At 38.2% G+C, this 20,911-nt stretch overlaps 1 protein-coding gene across 7 annotated transcripts in view; it reads right to left on the bottom strand.

Annotated features, from left to right (window-relative positions):
- WASF3 (WASP family member 3) overlaps positions 1 to 20,911 on the bottom strand; it is a 130,877-nt gene that overhangs the window by 16,688 nt on the left and 93,278 nt on the right. For all 7 annotated transcript variants that reach the window (XM_081046482.1, XM_081046476.1, XM_081046477.1 and 4 more), the window contains exons 4-5: positions 5,551 to 5,685; positions 2,779 to 2,932 (exon numbers count right to left, since the gene is read on the bottom strand). In XM_081046482.1, the coding sequence (XP_080902608.1) occupies positions 2,779 to 2,932; positions 5,551 to 5,685 (289 nt within the window). The remainder of the gene's footprint in view (positions 1 to 2,778; positions 2,933 to 5,550; positions 5,686 to 20,911) is intronic.

Here is a 20,911-nt window from a genome sequence, read left to right on the forward strand (position 1 = left end):
AATGTGGAAGTAACCCACAAAGAAAATTCACTTGTATCCATTCCATTTTCAAGCACCATTACAATTACTATGGTCTAGGGAATACTGTAAGTCTTTATATAAGACTTGCATTTATCATAAACCAATAACAATACAGACAAGATGAATCCAAAGTTGTAGTATTAATCAATAGTAAACCTTAAAATAATTATGATATGAAGAAAACACTCTATTCTACTAATGCTTTAGAAAGTATTTGGCCTGTAGATTACCTGCAAGAGGAAGCAGAAAACTGACATTTCAAAGTAGTATTTCAGTAAGTCATTTAAGGTACACAGAGGAAGCAAAAACCAGTGAAATGAGTGTAGGGGTGATTTATGCCCAAATAGTCAAAGAAAGCTACATGACGTGTTCCAGGAGGTAAACCTGTCTGTCCCAGAAGCTCCTGCAAAGCCATGTGCCGTAAGCATCTCCTCATCAGATAGTAAGGCCCAGTGCCTATGAGGGCTACTCTGGTTGTTCTCTGAAAAGCACTAACAAACCAGCACCATGCATTCTGTGCTTTAATCTTCGATGACATAAAGTCCTTCCTTTCTTTTCCAAATTTCCCAATAAGCAACCTGCACTAGTGATTTTATTAATAACATTATTGTGAAAAATATAATTTGTTTCCTGAAAATACTAGGCCTTCAATATAGATGAAGATATAGAAAATCTGAGCATGAACTTGCTGCAAAATTTAAGATAAAATGCACATTAAAAAAAAATGGAGCTAATATTTAAATGAGGGCTGAAACTCATATAAACAAATGTGAACCTTGATATAAAAACATAAGCAGAAATGTCCTATGTTTATAGCAACTAAACACTTGATTTTTCAGTCACACTGTACTTCTTGTATATTGGCTGTTGTGAGTGTCATACTTAAGCTCAAATGCAAAAGTTTGTGCTTTATATACCCCAAATATTACTGTAGTAACAAAAAGTAGATTTGAATCGGCACTGCTATTCTTAAACACACTATTAAAAAGTCAGACATTTTTTATTTTCCATAATACTGAATACACACAATATATATGAAAGTCAACTCATTTTTTTATGTAATTAAAATTTTAAATTATCACAAACAAGTAATTCATCTTGATTTATCAAATATACCGTGTTTCCCTGAAAATACGGTATTTCAGGGAAATAGTTCTAATGTGAACTAAAATTAATATAAGAACAAAAATTAATATAAGACCTGGTCTTATTTTACTATAAGACTTAGTATAACATAACATAACATAACATAACATAACATAACATAACATAACATAACATAACATAACATAACATAACACCAGGTCTTATTTTACTGTAATATAAGACCGGGTCTTATTTTACCATAAGGCCCGGTCTTATATAATATAGGACCCGATCTTATATTAATTTTTGCTCCAAAAGATGCATTAGAACTGACTGTCTGGCTATGTCTTATTTTTGGGGAAACACGATAATTGGTTAACTGATTTTTCTGGGTTCTTTCCCTGTAGAACGAATATTTAGTGAAGTTTCTTAGGAAAATTTTAGTAAGCAAGTCCTCATGGCTCCCAGTGTTAAGTAAAACTGAAACTGCCACAGAAAAATGCCTATTGAACAAACAAAATCACAAGTTAAAACATGAGGCTTAAAATACTACTATTCATATACAGCATTAATTCTAAATGAGTGCTAAAACCTCCAGAAAAGCATACCTGTTCATAGAAAAATGGGGCATCTTGGTCTTCGCCCATCAGTTTCTATTGGCTCTCAATTACATTTTTTTTTTTTGAGAGAACTTCCTTTTCTGTCCATGCTGAAAGGGATGTAGTTTGAACTGCTGCTTTACTAGCAGAGCTGTAGGCCCAAACATTGACTTTTGGACCCTGAGAAGGGACAGGAATTCAGAGCAAGAAAAACACTGGGCCAAGGAGCCCTCAGAGGCAGGAACGGAAGCCAACACACTGAATTCTGAAAGGCCTTTGTGGGGGGGGAGGGGGAGACCAGCATGCGGGGCTCACCCTGGGGGCCAAGAGGACAGCTCCCCACCACAGTCTGTGCTCAGCAGAGGCTGAAGGAACGAGTGTCATAGAAGGGTACGGAGATGGGAGAGGAACTCAATGTGTGGTGAGAAAGTATATGAAAAAGGGAGATGAGAAAGAATATGACAGAGAATATAGAAAGCACTGATGTGCTAAGAGGTAGGACAGGTGTGTTTAAAAAAGCATTTTTAGTTTCTTAATACTAATTTTTTGCACTATGTATTTTTCTTTCTTTTTCTTGGAAGTCTGGTCCTCATAATGCGTTCTACTCTTTTACGATAACAGAAGGTTAATTTGTTGACTGTATTTTCACTCTTACAAACCCCTAACGCTGCAGAATACGTTTTTCTGAATTAAGTAACAAATGTCTCTGCAGTGCTGAAACGCTGAGAGAGGTATTTTGCTGCATTATAACTGAATTAGGCAACTCCTTTTACAGTTGACTTTGAACATGAGGAACAGTATAACCACACACAATATCATTACATAATGTGTTCACTTTTACTTAAGATGTCTACATTTCTAAAAGCTGAAGTTGGAGCTCACACTTTTCTTGGTAAGTTTATCTGTATTGTGAAATACTAAAACTTTAACAACTCTGCAGCAATGATTACTCTCATTATGTATGAGATACTGCAATTCTTATTTTCCACGTTAGAAAGATACTTTCACAGCACCGCCCACCTCTCTCCACTCACCGATACTGACCACACTCTGGGAACACGAGAGGCCGTACCTGTACGGTGTGAGAATATTCAGGGGAGGTGGTTTATCACTCTGGTTGTAGATGTCAGCAACCGGGTTAGGAATACTGTTCTTTGAAACCACCTGCTGGTCTTGGACTGTAGAACTTTTGAAAGCTTTTTTCATGTTGATGTCCTGTAGTGACACTATTTGGAGAAAAGTCCCCCAAGGTAAGTTATATGGAAAGATTTTCACTGTTTACAATAGGTATAATTTGTTGTACAATAAGTATAAACAATAAGTACAATAAGTATAAACAATAAGTATAATTTGAATCACAGTCATAAACATCTAGAATAACCAAGTAATATTTTTTTGTTTTTCATTTAAAACCATGCTGAAGTAGCATGTGCATTCCTTCCTTCTTATAAGTAACAATTATTACTTATAAGAAGTAATGATGTACTCTGCATTATAACTGAATTAGGCAACTCTTTTTACAGTCGACTTTGAACATGAGGAACAGTATAACCATACACGATATCATTACATAATGTACTCATTTCAGTACTCTGAAATGATGTCTTTTTTCTGTAGTGACCTAATTACTTCATTGAACTTAATATTAGAGCATCATTCTTTATTTAAATAGCATTTCTCAGAAACCACATAGGAATATACTTATGAGTGTAACAGGCATGGAAACACATAAATTTGGGTATCCTGGGGGGAGGAGAATACCAGTTTAATTATAATACATGAAGGAAAGACTTCTGCAAAACATACAAAAAACTGTAAAAAAAAAAAAAGGAATTAAGTTTTTCTGATACAAATATTAAAGACAGCAAAGCTTTTCAACATATAGTCCTAGAAATTAAGTCACACGATATGAAACTATACCGAGGAGTAAGAAACTCAGGGCTGATGATGCTCATTTCTTGTGTTTGTACAAACTTTACATCTCATGTATTAATAACCCACTGACTCTGACAGACTTTCTGAGGTGGGCCCACTGGTTCGTTGTCCTACTTGACCAATGCAATCAGAGGTGTTAAGTGACTTTTCCAACATCACCCCGCAAAGAAGTGGCAGGCCCCAAGTAGAACAGAGATTTCCTACCTTAGTCAAGTGCGTTGTTTTTTTTTTTTTTTAACTGTAACATCCATGCCAAGGAAAGGAGAGATGATCGCCAACTTACAATGATGTGACTTACGATTTTATGATGATGCAGAAGTGATACTTATAATAAATTATACGAGATGGTCAACAATATTCAACACTTTATTATGAAATAGGCTTTGTGCTAGACAATTTTACCCAAATGTAGGCTAATGTAAGTGTTCTGAGCACGTTTAAGATAGGCTAGGCTAAGCTTATGGTGTTCGGTAGTTTAGGTGTATTAAATGTTTTTCACTTAACAGTATTTTCAACTTACAATGTGATTGTCGGGATGTAACCCCATTGTAAATCAAAGGGCATCTTTGTAATAAGGTAAAATCTTGATTGGAAAGGGATTTTAAGGATATGAACTGTACTGTAAAATCCATGAAATTTAATCTACAGATTGATGTTTTCCAGTGTAAGGTTTATCACAAGCATTTCAACTGCAAAAAAATTGAAGGAAGATAAATACTTAAAAATCACTTGTGATACAAATTTGAAAAGTGAATGATTGATTTAAGATGTTACAAATTCTTTTTCTGAATAGGCCAAGTAGCTATTGAGATTTTAATTTTTAAAAATAAAACATAATTTAAAACATCATATTAAAAAGAGCATGTCTTTCGCTCCCCAATTATTGCTGGAAAAGTCAGTGACAATGTTTATAATGAATGTTAAAATTTCAATGTTATACATTTTTGTTACATTTCTAATTCACTAATTTAATTTTGAGCTTTGAAAAAGTCCTGAACATAAGCAGACATTTTTTAGAATGAAGGATGAATTCCATAAATAACCACATTAAAAAAAATAAAATCTTTATTTTCTTTTACTAATATTATTATAGATGGAAAAATCTGATGCTAGGATCATTTTAATTCAGTAAGAGAAGCTGTAACTAACATATAAAAGAAAAAATAATTTTAAATCTAAACATTTTTCTTAAAGTAAATATGAAATGGCATTTCTTGTACTTTTTTACAGATTTCCCCCCCCCATCTAATCTCAAGCCTTTATTCAAAAGACACAGAAAGTGAAACTTTTAAAATGGAATTGTGGAGTTTTAACTTTGTTGAAACGGCCACAATTTCAGGGTTTATCATCAAAATGATTACAGTTAATTACACTGTATTATGCTTGCCAGTATTAACATTATTTTAAGACTCTGAAGTCTAAAGGCTTTCAGTAAATGCTATTTCTGAGAAGTTAAGTCAGCAGTATCTCCACGATTATTCACAGGCATGAACCCTAACAAGAATACGGGTGGAAGCCTCCATTCCCTTGCTCTCTACGCAAAACCCGCCCTTTTAGTTGGACTCTTGGGAGTGATTCTGTTATTTTTAGGTTAAAAAAAAATCTTTAAAATAACTACCAATAACCTACATTATGTCTTCTAATACTGAATGCATTCAAAGAATTCTTTAAAACAAACACTATGTGTTATTTTTTTTTAAAAGAGAGTATGAGATAGACAAGATATGACTCTTTTAATCACTAATTAACCCAATGTTTTGGGTTCCCCCACCCCCCACTATTCTTCTAAAAAAGACCAGATGAAATATCAGCATATTGCCCCTAGGAAAAAGCAGTAATTACCCTTTGATTAATTACTACTGTCTTGTCACCATCACTTCTAACTCATTGCTTTCATGCAATTACCTACCCTCTTCCACTGTTGAATCCAGCTGGGTAACTTTGACAGCAAGGCGATCAATTCTGTCTTGAAGAGAATTGGCTCTGATGTAAAAGTTGTTAGCCTCATTGAACAACTCGCCAAATATGTCTTCGGCATGTTTGCCTATATAAGAAAATGAATGGAGAAAGCCATGCGTTAACTGCTGGAACGGCCTTCACACCTTCTCACTAAAGCTGATTACTGGCAACACCCGGGACGTTGTCAAATGATTATAAAAATTGTGTCACAGTCCATGGCCTTTAGAAATTTTTGAAAATTTATTAGGGATGTTCATACACACCCGAAATGGACTTGAAGTTGCAGAATTTAAAAATACCCCAAATAGTATAGAAATTTTAGTTAATTGCTACATGCGCTATCACCCAAGTTGTTTTCCATTAAATTGAACTTCTTTGGGGAAAAAAAGTTACTCTCATTTTGCATGCTTTATGTATAATTAGGATCTCAGGACCTAAATTTTCCTTTTTCTTCGTAAGATAATTCAATGAATCATGTTAGTTTCTAATGTTAGTGTTTTTATCTCACAATTGGACACATTAGATGTCTTACATTGTGCCTAACATTTTCCAATGGCATTAAATTGTTCTAATTCATATTCGGAAATCTAGGCATAAAGCACTGACTGGCACTCGGTGAAAACCAGTATTTTGAATGCTGAGTTAAATTTTTCTGTATGGATCACCTTTACATTCTTGTGAGTGCTAGACACAATCACTTTTCTTAAGGTGTAATTGATAACATTTCTGAAAATCTGACAGCAAGACAAGCATCTATCTGCTCAGGCTGACTTTCCACATTCCAACACCATTCCTTTATTCATTCAACAAACACTGAATAACTGCCTACTCTGAGTGTGCCAGGTACCTCTGCATCCTATCTCCTCTGACAGAGCGACCACGTTTTAAAATAAACTTTATTTTTAAGAACAGTTTTAGGTTCATAGCAAAACTCAGCAAACAGCGCAGCAAGTTCCATATACCTCCTGCCCCACCCTTCAGCCTCCCCCACTGTCACCGTCCCCACCAGAGTGGTGCATTTATTACAGCTGATGAGCCCACACTGACCCATCATTATCACCCAAAGTCCAGCTTCCACTAGGGCTCACTCTTGGTGTCGCACATTCTATGGGTCTGGACATATGCAGAATGGTGTGGTCCCACCTTTACCAGGTCTGACAATTAAGTTTGCGAACTTGTTGCAATGCTGTTGCTAACCCTTTTTTGACAGCAGAGGGATTATTCATTATGAATTTGTACCAAGTGGACAAACAGTTAACCGAGTTTACTATTTGGAAGTGCTGAAAAGGCTGCGTGAAAAAGTTAGACGACCTGAACTTTTTGCCAAAAATGCATGGCTCTTGCATCACGACAATGCACCAGCTCACACGGCACTGTCTGTGAGGGAGTTTTTAGCCAGTAAACAAGTAACTGTATTGGAACACCCTCCCTACTCACCTGATCTGGCCCCCAATGACTTCTTTCTTTACCCGAAGATAAAGGAAATATTGAAAGGAAGACATTTTGACGACATTCAGGGCATCAAGGGTAATAAAGCGACAGCTCTGATGGCCATTCCAGAAAAAGAGTTCCAAAACTGCTTTGAAGGGTGGACTAGGTGCTGGCATTGGTGCATAGCTTCCCAAGGGGAGTACTTCGAAGGTGACCGTAGTGATATTCAGCAATGAGGTGTGTAGCACTTTTTCTAGGATGAGTTTGCGAACTTAATTGTCTGACTGTATATAGTATCATTCAGAGCAGTTTCACTAAACATCCCCAATGCTTCACCTCCTCATCCCCACTCAGCCCCGGGCACCCACTGATGTTTTTATTGTCTCCATAGCTTTGCCTTTCCCAGAATGTCATATAATTCGAATCACAGAGTACTGAGTCTCTCGGACTGGCTTCTTTCACTTAACATGCATTTAAGCTTCTTCCATGTCTTTTCATGGCTGATAGCTCACTCCTTTTTCCTACTGAATAATGGCCCATTGTCTGGATGGACCACTGTTCATTTATCCATTTACCTACTGAAGGACATCTTGGTTGTTCCAGTATTTACTAATTGTGAATAAACATTTGGGGGCAGATGTTTGTGTGGGTAAATAACAAGAAGCACAAGTGCTGGATCATATGGTACAAGTATGTTTCATTTTATAAGCGGCAGCCGAACTGTCTTCCAAAGTGGCCGTACCAGTTTGCATTTCCACCAGCCATGAATGGGAGTTCCTGTTGCTCCACACGCTCACCAGCATTTGGTGTTGTCAGTGTTCTCATTTAAATGAGCATTTCCCCACTGACATATGAGGAGGAGCATCTTTTCCTATGTCTTTTTTTGCCATCTGCATATCTTCTTTGGTGGGGTGTCTGCTCAGGTCTTTCCCCCATTGTTTAATCATGTTATTAGTTTTCTTATTGTTTAATTTTCTTATTGTTGAATTTTAAGAGTTCTTTCTATGTTTGGATAGCCCGTCATCAGATTATGTCCTTTGCAAATATTTCTCCCAGTCTGTGGATGTCTCCTTATTCTTTTAACAGTGTCTTTTGCAGAGCGGAAGTTTTTAATTTTAATGAAGTCCAGCTTATCAATTATTTCTTTCATTTGTCACACCTTTGGTGTTATATCTAAAAAGTCATCATTACAAGTCATCCAGATTTTGTCCTATGTTCTCTTCTAAGAGTTTTATAGTTTTATATTTAGGTCTGTGGTCCATTTTGAGTTAACTCTTGTGAGGAATGTAAGGTCTGTGTGTAGAACTACCATTTCGTTTTATTTGCATATTCTATCAATTTATCTCTCAAATGAGAAGAGAACCTGAACCTTCTATGGAGAAAACTTCCTTGGAGCCAGAATAACTGTAAGGCTCTTTCACAGTTTATACAGTGCTCTCATCTCCACTTTCCAGACTCTGCTGTAACCCACATACCATACCCTCTGTGAGAGGAAGAACCATGTCTGTCTGTCCCAGCTGTAGCCCAGCCCTAGAACAATGCCTCCTGGCACACACCTGTTCAAGGACTGAGTGAGCTCATGAGGTAAACAGGGAATTACTGCTTTCATTTTCCAGGTGACTAAACTGAGCAACAGAAAGGTGTGCTGTCCAAACCTCATGACTAGTACATGGGAGAAATAGAAGAAACAAAAACTTGGTCTTCTAACTTCTCATTCCCCGCTTTTATCATGTATTTCCGTGAACTTCCTTGGCTAGAAATTAGCAACTTCCAGGAATTATTTCAGGCCACAAGACACTTGGTAATTTCCTGTTTACTTCATAAAATGAACTACAATGTTTTGCTGCTTAAGTGCTCTTACAGACACTAGATAAGCATTCTTTAAAGTTAGCATGATTTTATAAATTCTAATAGTGTAACTGTGTTAACAAACGGAACTTTCTCTTAAAAAAATAAGAGCAACAAAGAAATATACCAATAAAAACACCAACCTATTCCATCCTCTGCCAAAAAATAGGGGGGAAATCCCAGACTCCTGATTTCAGCTGTTTCCTTAAAGCCATGTATCTATAGTATGGTCCCCTGCAGTCATTTAAAATTCTGCCAACATTTCCCACTCCTACAATATACAACATAGTTCCAAAAAGGCAAAGAAATAAAGTCTTCACTCAAATTATATGTTCTTAAACACTAGAGCTCGATGTGATATCTGGAATTAATGTTTGCTGCCTTATAAACTCTTTCCTGAGCACTGGACCTGTGTATCTAATTAGCTAATGGACATCTCCCATGTTATGTCCATGTCCAATCCTGTACAAGCTCTAATACGAATTCATTTTCACATTGACTCCAACCTGCTTGGCTCCTGTTGAAAGGCATCAACCATCCAAAATGAAGCCCAAGCAAAAAACAGCGCCATGTGTACTGCTCCCACCCTCTACAGCTCACAAAACACCAAATCTCATCACTCCTATCCCCGCCACCCCCTTAGCTCACACCCTCCTTGTTTCTCTCCTGAATTACATCAGCAGCTTTGTTTTCTCTGCTTTCAGGTTCACCTCTCACCCTCATACTGCTGCTAACTGTTCTTTCTACAAGCAAGATTGGACTGGGTCCTTTCTATTTAAATCCCTCATTGTCCCTCATCACCTCAAAGTAAAAATCTAAGCTTCTCAGTGGGATACAGAAGGCCCTGGGCAGCTCATCTCTGCCCTTTTTCTGTGCTCCAATCAGAAAAATAATTTGCAGTACCTAAACCCTCCCCACTTTCTCAAAAATCCCGACACGCCTTTGCATGATCAAGTTTTCCATGCCTGTCATCTCACTCAGCATAAAAGCCAAGGGCCAGGTAGCAGCTTGTAATGTCCTCGGTGCTGTGCTCTAACTCCATGTACCTTGCCGGCCTCGTCAACCATCACCCTCTCCCTCACGTATTCCACTCCAGTGACACTGGCTCCTCTTGTTTCTCAGACATGCCAATCATATCCCCTGTCCTCAGGCTTCTGCAGTTCCTGTTCCTGCTGCCTGGCCCATTTTAATCCCAGAGATTCACACGGTTTGCTGCCTCACCTCATCCAGGTCTACCCAAATGTCACCTTCTAAGTGAGACTTTCTCTAGCAACCCTAGCTAAAAGGCAGTCACCTTAAAACACACACACACCCCCCTTTATCTCCTCCCTGCTGCATTTTTCTCCTTAGTACTTACCACCACGTAATAAACTATACATTTGTACTTATTCATCTTACTTCCAGTCTCCTTCCTTGAGAATGCACAATCCAAAAGGACAAGGACTCTCTTCGGTCCTGTACATTGCTGTATCAATCCCCAAGGTCTAGGGCATGCCTGGCTTATACATAATAGATGCTCAAAAAGATTTTGGAATAAATGAATACAAATGCACTAACTTGAAAATCAATCCTTCAGGATGCGGACTGAGTTCCGTAAGGTCAGGTGCCCCTTTCTGTGTTCCCACAATACCCTATGCATACCCCAATCACAGACCTCATCATATAACTCTAATCCTAAACTCTCTGAAGGTATGAGCTCTGCCTTGTAGCTCTGCACTGTGCTGAGCCAGTGCTTGGTGAGTATCTCTTCACTGAAACACCCGGTATTTTCCTGTTAACAGGTTACACAACCAACAGAGGATCTCTGTTCAAGTAAGCCTGGGAAATGCTGGGCTAAAAAGATTAAATGTGTTTCTAGGCCTTGGGGCATCACAAAATCTCTACTGTGCTAATGTGCATTAGGAAAGCCAGGGAAGCATGTAGCATACCGTGTTTTCAAACTGACTGGGCCTGGAAACACCTAAGAACGACTGTCTTAGCCCATTTGGGGAAAAGCCTGCCCGTCAGCTGGATGACGTTCCCAATGCTTTAAGTCCAAGGCCATCAGTGGTTGATTCTGAATGTCAGACACAGCCAAACGTCACCCACTAAATTATGTTTTTCTACTTGACCATTCATAGTTAAAAAAAAAAAAAATTCCAGTGCTACTCCAAAAAAAAAATCCCATTCTTTTCCCTTCAGCTATGCAGAAATCTAGTTGATAGGGACAGTATATACCACCAAGCATATGGGAATAAATAACAGTCTCTTACAAAAATCACTCCCGCATTCTCAAAGCACAGAAACTGTTGTTAAGAACCACACTCCATTAGCTCAGCTGGTTAGAACGCGGTGCTACTAACACTAAGGTTGCCCGTTGGATCCCCGCATGGGCCATTGTGAGCTGCGCCCTCCTTAAAATTAATCAATCAAAACAAACAAACAAACAAAAACCCCGCCCTCTGAGATATGCTATATAAGTTATAAAGGATAAATAGTATGTGCATTTTACCTTCAGGGCTTAACCCTATTTGAAAAAAAAAATGCAACTGATACTATACTCCCATTGGAAGTTCTCAATTTATAAAAAGAAACACAAATTAAGGACCTGCATACTAAATCTTTCGCCAGCTGCTGAAAGCTGACAAGTGACTAAAGAGAAGAAAGTAGAAGGAACTATATTTACTGATGAACAAGAATAAAATGTTGCAATTACAGTATTCGGTTTTGCAAACAGCAACTTATTTGAAAAGCTTGATTTTACTCACTTTCAATGGCAAGTCTATTTATAACGAAATTACAATGATTCTGAATTGAATTAAGGACCATATTCAGGTAAGTGCAATTTATTCATTCTTTAGTGACAAAGAATCCTGTGTGGATTTATCAGGACCATTTGAACTTGTGTCCAAGTATGTCAGGCCGAGAAGTACGCCTCCACACTACCAAAGCATGAAATTATGCATGGATTTTCGATTGTATTTAAGATTCAGTGGAAAGAACCAGTGTGTCTGTTATGAGTCCCTTCCTGTGGAACAAGGAACCAGTCATAACAAGGTCCTTCAGAAATTTTAACACACACATCGAGCACCTGGATCTCGGTTTATCAAGATTTTGGCTTTTCATTCTCCACTAAAAGGAATGTGTCTTCTTGGAAAATGACTAGTTCTAGGGCTGAGGGTGGAAAAGTACATGATGAGCTTAGAATGGCTTGTGGTGCTTTTCTAAAAAAAAAAGAAAAAAAGTAAAGAAATACTCAGAGAGTGGCGAGGACATATCAAAAGGACACAGGAGCCAGCCTGAAAGGGCTCCACCTGGCCAAATCTGGGAAAATGTGAGCATGAAAATACCTAATAAAGACAACGGATTATAGCCCATACAATAAAATAAATATCCACGAGTCCATACGAATATAAATGAATGAATGAATGATCAGGAAAGAAGTGAAAGCACTTGCAGCAGAATTCCAAGTAGTAAATGTAGAAGAAATTAGGGAAAGATAAAAATCACCATTCGGCCGCTACTACAATAGTGTGTTTCAGGCAAGAGTCATCAATGGGTGCTCAGGCTAGTGGGTAGAGGTGGGATGGGAACAGGTTATATTACACAGTCTCCACATGTCTCCCCATAGACACTTAGTAATTAATTACACGGGGGCGGGGCGGGGGAAGGACTGGACCACGGGACTTCACAGTAGCAAAACCTACAGACAAAACATTAACCAAGTATCCCAGTTAACATGGGCATTTGTGGGACAAGCAGACAATTTGTGTCGTCACTCTGATAGTCCTGCCATATCCTAAATCTGATTTAATCACGAGGAAACATCAGAAGATACAGACCAAGGGACATTCCACAAAATAAATGGCTGACTCCCTTCAAAAATATCAACTCACAAAAGTCAAAGACTGAGGAACTGTTCCAGATTAAAGGATATATATGTACGTACGTACGTACGTACACACACACACACACACACACACACGCACGCACGCACGCACTAACACACACACACACACACACGACACGCACGCATACACGTATGCACACACACGCACACACACACATTGGGGAAGAGGCAGGAGGAGAAAGGAGGGTAGGTGGAAAAGAGGAGTCTGAGAAAAAGAAAAAATGTGGTAAAATAATATATGGGTGAAAATTTATGAAAATTCTTTGTATTGTTTTTGAGCTTTCTGTAAGACTGAAATCATTTCAAAATAAAGTCAAAAAAGAAAATTTATTATAGTACTTGTAATAAAATCCAGGTGCTACTGAATTCCACAAAATAACAAGCCATAATTAGTGGGCCTTAAGTTTGTTTTTTTCTTTTTAAAGTTTTGTTTTTTTCTACTATGAAAGCAATTCATACTTATATATATAGAAAATATGGAAAAGTAAACAATAGGAAAAATGGCCCAAAGTCCAATCTAGGATATCTGATGCTAACATTTTGATTTCTTTTGTCTTTGCTGTGTTTAAAAGCCTGTATAAAAGTCAGAAAACACAGTATTACACCCTAATTCTTTGAAGTGTCTTTCTGAGTATAAATGTAATACATGCTCATGGTAGAAAATTTGGAAAACTCAGAAAAACAAAAAGTAAAAAATGTGACCCATAGTTAACTACAGTGAACTTTTTAATATACTTCTTTATAATACTCTAAGCACTTTATAAGATCTAAAATAAAAGATGTTGATTATTAAATATTTGCTGTCAGTTTATTCAGCAAACATTTATTAAGCACCCACTGTGTACCAGGCACTTAAACATACAGCAGTGAATACGGCCACAAAGCTTGCATCATACACAGACAATACACAGATAGACGATATGTCACGTGATGATAAGCCTTATGAAGAGAATATGACAGGAAAAGAAGAGAGAGGGGTAGGAAGCGGTTGGTACTTGGTCACTAAAGGCCACCTAAGTGATACGGGCACCATGTGGGTATCTGGGGAGACACCATCGAGAGCAGCATCAAGGAGCCCAGCTCGGCTGAGTGCAGTGAGTGGAGGGACAGGTGGGAGAAGAGGACAGAGAAATAAATGTCCTCCCCTTCAGGGGTGGGTGACGACAGCGAAGCAAGGGGTCAGGCAGGGGCTCCTGCAGAGCAGTGGGAGACCTGGTGGCTTGGGTTAGAAAGAGCAAGGGGGTGCTAACAGGTGTACAGATTTGGTACATATCTTGAAGATATCTGGTATGAGAGAAGGGAAAGACAAATCAACAGCAAGTGGAAGAGTAGCGTTACCATTTGCTAATGGAGAGGAGGGGTGGCAGAGAGAGGAAAGAAATCATTAATTCACTATTAGACGCGTTGCGTTTGACATGACCATTAGAAATCCAAGTGAAGTTAGCCAGCGGGCAGTTGTATATGCAAGTTTGAAATCTCGGGGACAGGTCTGAACTGAGGACACAAATTTGGAAGTCTCAGCGTAAGATGGTATTTTAAGCCCTGGGCCAGGATGAGATGGCCTAGGGAGTGGGAATGGGCAGAGAAGAGTGTCAGTGACCCCGGCCTGGAGCCCTCCTGCAGGTAGCGGCTAGGCGACCATCAAAGGAGACTGAGAGAGAAAAGCTTGTGAGGTAAGAGAAACCCAAGTGTGCCAGGGAAAGAAAGTTTCTCCAGAAAAACTAAGTTATCAACCGAGTCAAATGCCACGAATGGGTCAAATAACAAGACTGAGACTGAGCACTGGATTAGACAACATTACAACATGGAAGTCACGGTGTCATTGACAAGCAGTTTCAACAGTGGATGGACAAAACCTCAATGGGGACAGGAGACAATGAGGGAAGTAAAGGCGGTGGAGATATGAATGGTCTCATCAAGGAATCTTGCTACGAAGGGGAGCAAGAAATGCGGCTGTACGTAAAGGATGATCTCAGGTTTCAGCTGGAAGATTTCTCAGTATATTCATATTTAGTAGGAATGATGCCGACAGAGAGCGAAAAGATGATGCAGGGGTGAGAGAAGGTAAACAGATGAGCATGACGGTGTGGGTTCAGTGCTTTACACGGAAACAGGAACAGACACCATTTTAAGGGAGGGTGAGCAGGGCATGCGGGCAGAGGCACATCAGAGAAGAGATGTTTTGTCCTCCTCTGACTACTTTTCTTTTCCCAGTGAAACGAGAAGCAAGGTCATCAGCTCAGTGGGGAAGTTTGAGGTGGAAAGAGATGATATGAAATAGGCACTCTAAGAGCAGGAAAACTAATTCCGCAACAAGAATTAGAGCAGGACTGCTGAGCAACAGAAAGCTCACCTGAGACTTCCCAATTTGTGTCCTCAGTTCAGACCTGTCCCCGAGATTTCAAACTTGCATATACAACTGCCCGCTGGCTATCTTCACTTGGATTTCTAATGGTCATGTCAAACGCAACGCGTCTAATAGTGAATTAATGATTTCTTTCCTCTCTCTGCCACCCCTCCTCTCCCATTAGCAAATGGGAATGCTACTCTTCCACTTGCTGTTGATTTGTCTTTCCCTTCTCTCATACCAGATATCTTCAAGATATGTACCAAATCTGTACACCTGTTAGCACCCCCTTACTGCTCTTCTAACCCAAACCACCAGGTCTCCCACTGCTCTGCAGGAGCCCCTGCCTGACCCTTTGCTTCACTGTAGTCACCCACCCCTGAAGGGGAGGACATTTATTTCTCTGTCCTCTTCTCCCACCTGTCCCTCCACTCACTGCACTCAGCCAAGCTGGGCTCCTTGATGCTGCTCTCGATGGTGTCTCCCCAGATACCCACATGGTGCCTGTATCACTTAGGTGGCCTTTAGTGACCAAGTACCAACCGCTTCCTACCCCTCTCTCTTCCCTTCCTGTCGTATTCTCTTCATAAGGCTTATCATCACGTGACATATCATCTGTCTGTATATTGTCTGTGTATGATGCAAGCTTTGTATGTACTCTTTTCAACAAATATATATATATATATATATATATATAAATATATATATATATATATAATTTTTAGTCATCTTTCTGATGTCATTTATTCCTTTTTGGAGATCCAAGCTACCGTCTGATATCATTTCCTTTCAGACTAAAAAAACTTTTTTAGCATTTTTTTGTACTGCAGGTCTGCCAAAGACTAATTCTCAGATTTTGTCTGATAAAATGTCTTTATTTCACTTTCATTTTTGAAGTATATTTTCATTGGTTAAAGAATTACAGAATGACAATTTTTTTCTTTTTTGAATTATTTATTTAATGGGGTGACAATTGTTAGTAAAATTACATAGATTTCAGGTGTACAATTCTGTATTACATCATCTATAAATCCCATTGTGTGTTCACCACCCAGAGTCAGTTCTCCTTCCATCACCATATATCTGATCCCCCTTACCCTCATCTCCCAGCCCTCCATCCCCTTTACCCTCTGGTAACCACTAAACTATTGTCTGTGTCTATGAGTTTTTGTTTCTCATTTGTTTGTCTTGTTCTTTTGTTGTTTTTGGTTTATATACCACATATCAGTGAAATCACATGGTTCTCTGCTTTTTCTGACTTATTTCGCTTAGCATCATACTCTCAAGATCCATCCATGTTGTCACAAATAGTCCTATATCATCTTTTCTTACCGCTGAATAGTATTCCATTGTGTATATATACCACAACTTCTTAACCATTCATGTATCGAAGGACACATTGGTTGTTTCCATGTATTGGGCACCGTAAACAAAGCTGCAATGAACATTGGAGCACATGTGTCTTTATGTATAAATGTTTTCAGATTTTTTGGGTAGATACCCAGGAGAGGGATTGCTGGGTCATATGGTAATTCTATTCGTAGTTTTCTGAGGAACCTCCACACTGCCTTCCATAGTGGCTGCACCAGTCTGCATTCCCACCAATAGTGTATGAGGGTTCCTTTTTCTCCACAGCCTCTCCAACACTTGTTACTATTTGTCTTGTTGATGATAGCCATTCTGACTGGGGTGAGGTGATATCTCACTGTGGTTTTTATTTGCATTTCTCTGATGATTAGTGATGTTGAGCATTTTTTCATATGTCTATTTGCCATTTGCATGTCCTCTTTGGAGAAATGTCTCTTCAGGTCGTCTGCCCATTTTTCAATTGGGTTGTTTGTTTTTTTGTTGTTGAGTTGCATTAGTTCCTTGTATATTTTGGATATTAGCCCCTTATCAGAAGCACTGTTTGCAAAAATCTTCTCCCATTCAGTTGGTTGCCTTTTTATTTTGTTGATGGTTTCTTCTGCTGTGCAGAAGCTTTTAAGTTTCATGTAGTCCCATTCATTTATTTTAGCTTTTACTTACCTTGCCTTTGGAGTCAAATTCATAAAATGCTCTTTGAACCCAAGGTCCATAAGTTTAGTACCTATGTTTTCTTCTATGCAGTTTACTGTGTCAGGTCTTATGCTTAAGTCTTTGATCCATTTTGAATTAATTTTGGTACATGGTGACAGATAGCAGTCCAGTTTCATTCTTCCAGCTATCCAATTCTCCCAGCACCATTTACTGAAGAGGCTGTCTTTTCTCCATTGTATGTTTTTGGCTTCTTTGTCAAAAATTATCTGTCCATATTTATGTGGTTTTATTTCTGGGTTCTCAATTCTATTCCATTGGTCTATGTGTCTGTTTTTCTGCCAATACCATGCTGTTTTGATTACTGTAGCCCCGTAGTACAAGGTAAAGTCAGGGAGTGTAATACCTCCAGCATTGTTCTTTTTTCTTAAGATTGCTTTGGCTATTCGGGGTCTTTTGTGGTTCCAAACAAATTTGATTTTTCGTTCTTCTTCTTTAAAAAATGCCATTGGGATTTTGATGGGGATTGCATTAAATCTGTATGTTGCTTTGGGTAATATGGCCATTTTAACTATGTTGATTCTTCCAATCCATGAGTATGGAACGTCTTTCCATTTCTTTGTGTCTTCTTCAATTTCTTTTAAAAATGTCTTACAGTTTTCAGCATATAGGTCTTTCACATCCTTGGTTAAGTTTATTCCCAGGTATTTTATTCTTTCTGCTGCAATTTCAAAGGGAATTGTTTTTTGTATTTCTTTTTCTGATATTTCATTGTTAGTATATAGGAATGCAATGGACTTTTGTACGTTGATTTTTTAGCCGGCAACTTTACTGTATTCGTTGATTGTTTCTAATAGCTTTTTGGTGGAGTCTTTAGGGTTTTCTATATATAGCATAATGTCATCTGCAAAGAGTGACAATTTAACTTCTTCATTCCCAATTTGGATGCCTTTTCTTTCTCTTGCCTGATTGCTCTGGCAAGGACTTCCAACACTATGTTGAAAAGCAGAGGTGATAGGGGACAGCCCTGTCGTGTTCCTGAACTTAGAGCAAAGGGCTTCAGTTTTTCACCATTAATTATGAGATTAGCTGAGGGCTTGTCATATATGGCCTTTATTATGTTAAGGTATTTTCCTTCTATACCAATTTTATTAAGTGTTTTAATCATAAATGGATGTTGTATCTTGTCAAATGCTTTTTCTGCATCAATTGATATAATTATATGATTGTTGTCCTTCATTTTTTTATGTGATGTATCACATTGATGGATTTGCGGATGTTGAACCAACCTTGTGCCCCGGGGATGAACCCCACTTGGTCGTGATGAATAATCTTTTTAATGCATTGTTGTATTCGATTTGCTAGAATTTTGTTTAGGATTTCTGCATCTGTATTCATCAGAGATATTGGTCTGCAGTTTTCTTTTTTTGTGTTGTCCTTACCAGGTTTTGGTATCAGGGTAATGTTGGCCTCATAAAATGAGTTAGGAAGTACTGTCTCTTCTTCAATTTTTTGGAAGAGTTTGAGCAGGATTGGTAATATATCCTCTTTGAAGGTTTGGTAGAATTCACTAGAGAAGCCAGCTGGTCCAGGACTTTTGATTTGGGGAAGATTTTGGATGGCGGTTTCAATTTCGTTACAGGTGATCGGTCTGCTTAGATTTTCCAGTTCTTCATGGTTCAGCCTAGGAAGGCTACATGTTTCTGAGAACTTGTCCATTTCTTCTAGGTTATTAAATTTGGTGGCATATAGTCCTTTATAGTATTCTTGGATGATCCTTTGTATTTCTGTGGTGTCCGTGATAACTTCCCCTTTTTCATTTCTGATTTTGTAAATTAGTGTGTTCTCTCTTTTTATCTTAGTGAGTCTAGCCAAGGGTTTGTCAATTTTGTTAATCTTTTCAAAGAACCAGCTCTTTGTCACATTAATTTTTTCTATTCTCTTTCTGTTCTCTGTTTCATTTAGTTCTGCTCTGATTTTTGTTATTTCCTTTCTTCTGCTTACCTTGGGTTTCATTTGTTCTTCTTTTTCTAGTTCTTTAAGGTGTAACATGAGATTATTTATTTGGGATGTTTCTTGAGATAGGCCTGTAATGATATAAATTTCCCTCTTAAAACTGCTCTAGCTGCATCCCCAAAATTTTGGTAGGATCTATTTTCCTTGTCATTTGTTTCTATGTATCTGTTGATCTCTCCTCTAATTTTCTTCCTTGACCCAGTCGTTCTTTAAAACTATGTTGTTTAATCTCCATGTATTTGCGTTTTTTACTGCTTTCTTTTTGCAGTTGATATCCAATTTCAAAGCCTTGTGATCAGAGAATATGCTTGGTATGATTTCAATTTTCTTAAATTTGCTGAGGCTGATTTTATGTCCCAATATATGGTGTATCCTTGAGAATGTTCCATGTACACTAGAAAAAAATGTATAGTCTGATGTTTTATCGATGAAGTGCTCTACATATGTCAATTATGTCCATTTCATCTAATGTGTCATTTAGAGCTGCTATTTCATTATTTATTTTCTGTTTGGATGATCTATCCATAGCTGTCAATGATGTAGTTAAGTCCCCTAGTATAACTGTGTTTTGGTCAATTTCTCCCTTTAGTTCTGTTAGTAGTTGCTTGGTATATTTTGGTGCTCCCTGATTGGGGGCATAAATATTGATGACTGTTATGTCTTCTTGTTGTATAGTCCCCTTTACCATTATGAAATATCCATCTTTGTCTCTTGTTACCTTTTCCACCCTGAAGTCTGTTTCATCTAATATCACTATGGCTACACCTGATTTTCTCTGGATACCATTTGCTTGGAGTGTCAATTTCCACCCTTTCACTTTGAGTCTATGCTTGTCCTTGTAGCTGAGATGTGTCTCTTCGAGACAGCATATGGTTGGGGTTTGTTTTTTGATGCAATCTGCTACTCGGTGTCTTTTTATTGGTGAGTTCAGTCCATTTACATTTAGGGTGATTATTGATATGTGAGGATTTCCTGTCATTCTATCTTTAGTTTTCTGGTAAGGCTGTGTCTCCATTGTTTCTTTGCCTTTTTGTTGTTGTCTGTTATTCCTGTGTGGTGGTATTCTATGATGTTTCCCTCTGTTTCTTTTATTACAGTATGTATTTCAGTTCTGGATTTTTTTTTTGAGTAGTTACCCTTAAGTTTATGTAAAAGAAAGTTTGATACTTAGAGAATTCCGTTTTAATCAGCATGCCTACTTTCTCCATTCCCATATTCCAGTTCAGCCTTTACTCTCCCCCTTTTTATGTTTTGGTTGCCACAAATTGTCCCTGTTGATGGTGGTCGAATAGCCTCCTTTAGTATTTCTTGTAGTGCAGGTCGTGTATTAGAAAATTCCCTCAGCTTCAGTATGTCTGGAAAGGTCTTTATTCCTCCTTTATATCTAAAGAATATCTTTGCTGGATATGTTATTCTTGGCTCATAATTTCTCTCTTTCAATAGTTTGAATATTTGGTTCCACTCCCTCCTGGCTTGTAGTTTCTGCTGAAAAATCTGATGATAATGTAATGGGCTTTCCTTTGTAGGTTACCATCTTCTTTTCCCTGCTGCCTTGAGGATTTTTCTTTGTCATTGATTTTAGACAGCTTCAATACAATGTGCCTTGGTGAAGGCCTGTTGGGATTGAGGTAATTAGGTGTTCTATTTGCTTCTTGGATTCGAGGATCCATTTCTGTCCACAAGTTTGGAAGTTCTCATCGACAATTTGTTTGACTATATTCTCTGTTCCCTTCTCTCTTTCTTCTCCTTCTGGTATGCCCATTA

The sequence above is a fragment of the Rhinolophus hipposideros genome (genome assembly GCF_964194185.1).
Source record: "Rhinolophus hipposideros genome assembly, chromosome: 4".
In the NCBI taxonomy this organism is placed as follows: Eukaryota; Metazoa; Chordata; class Mammalia; order Chiroptera; family Rhinolophidae; genus Rhinolophus; species Rhinolophus hipposideros.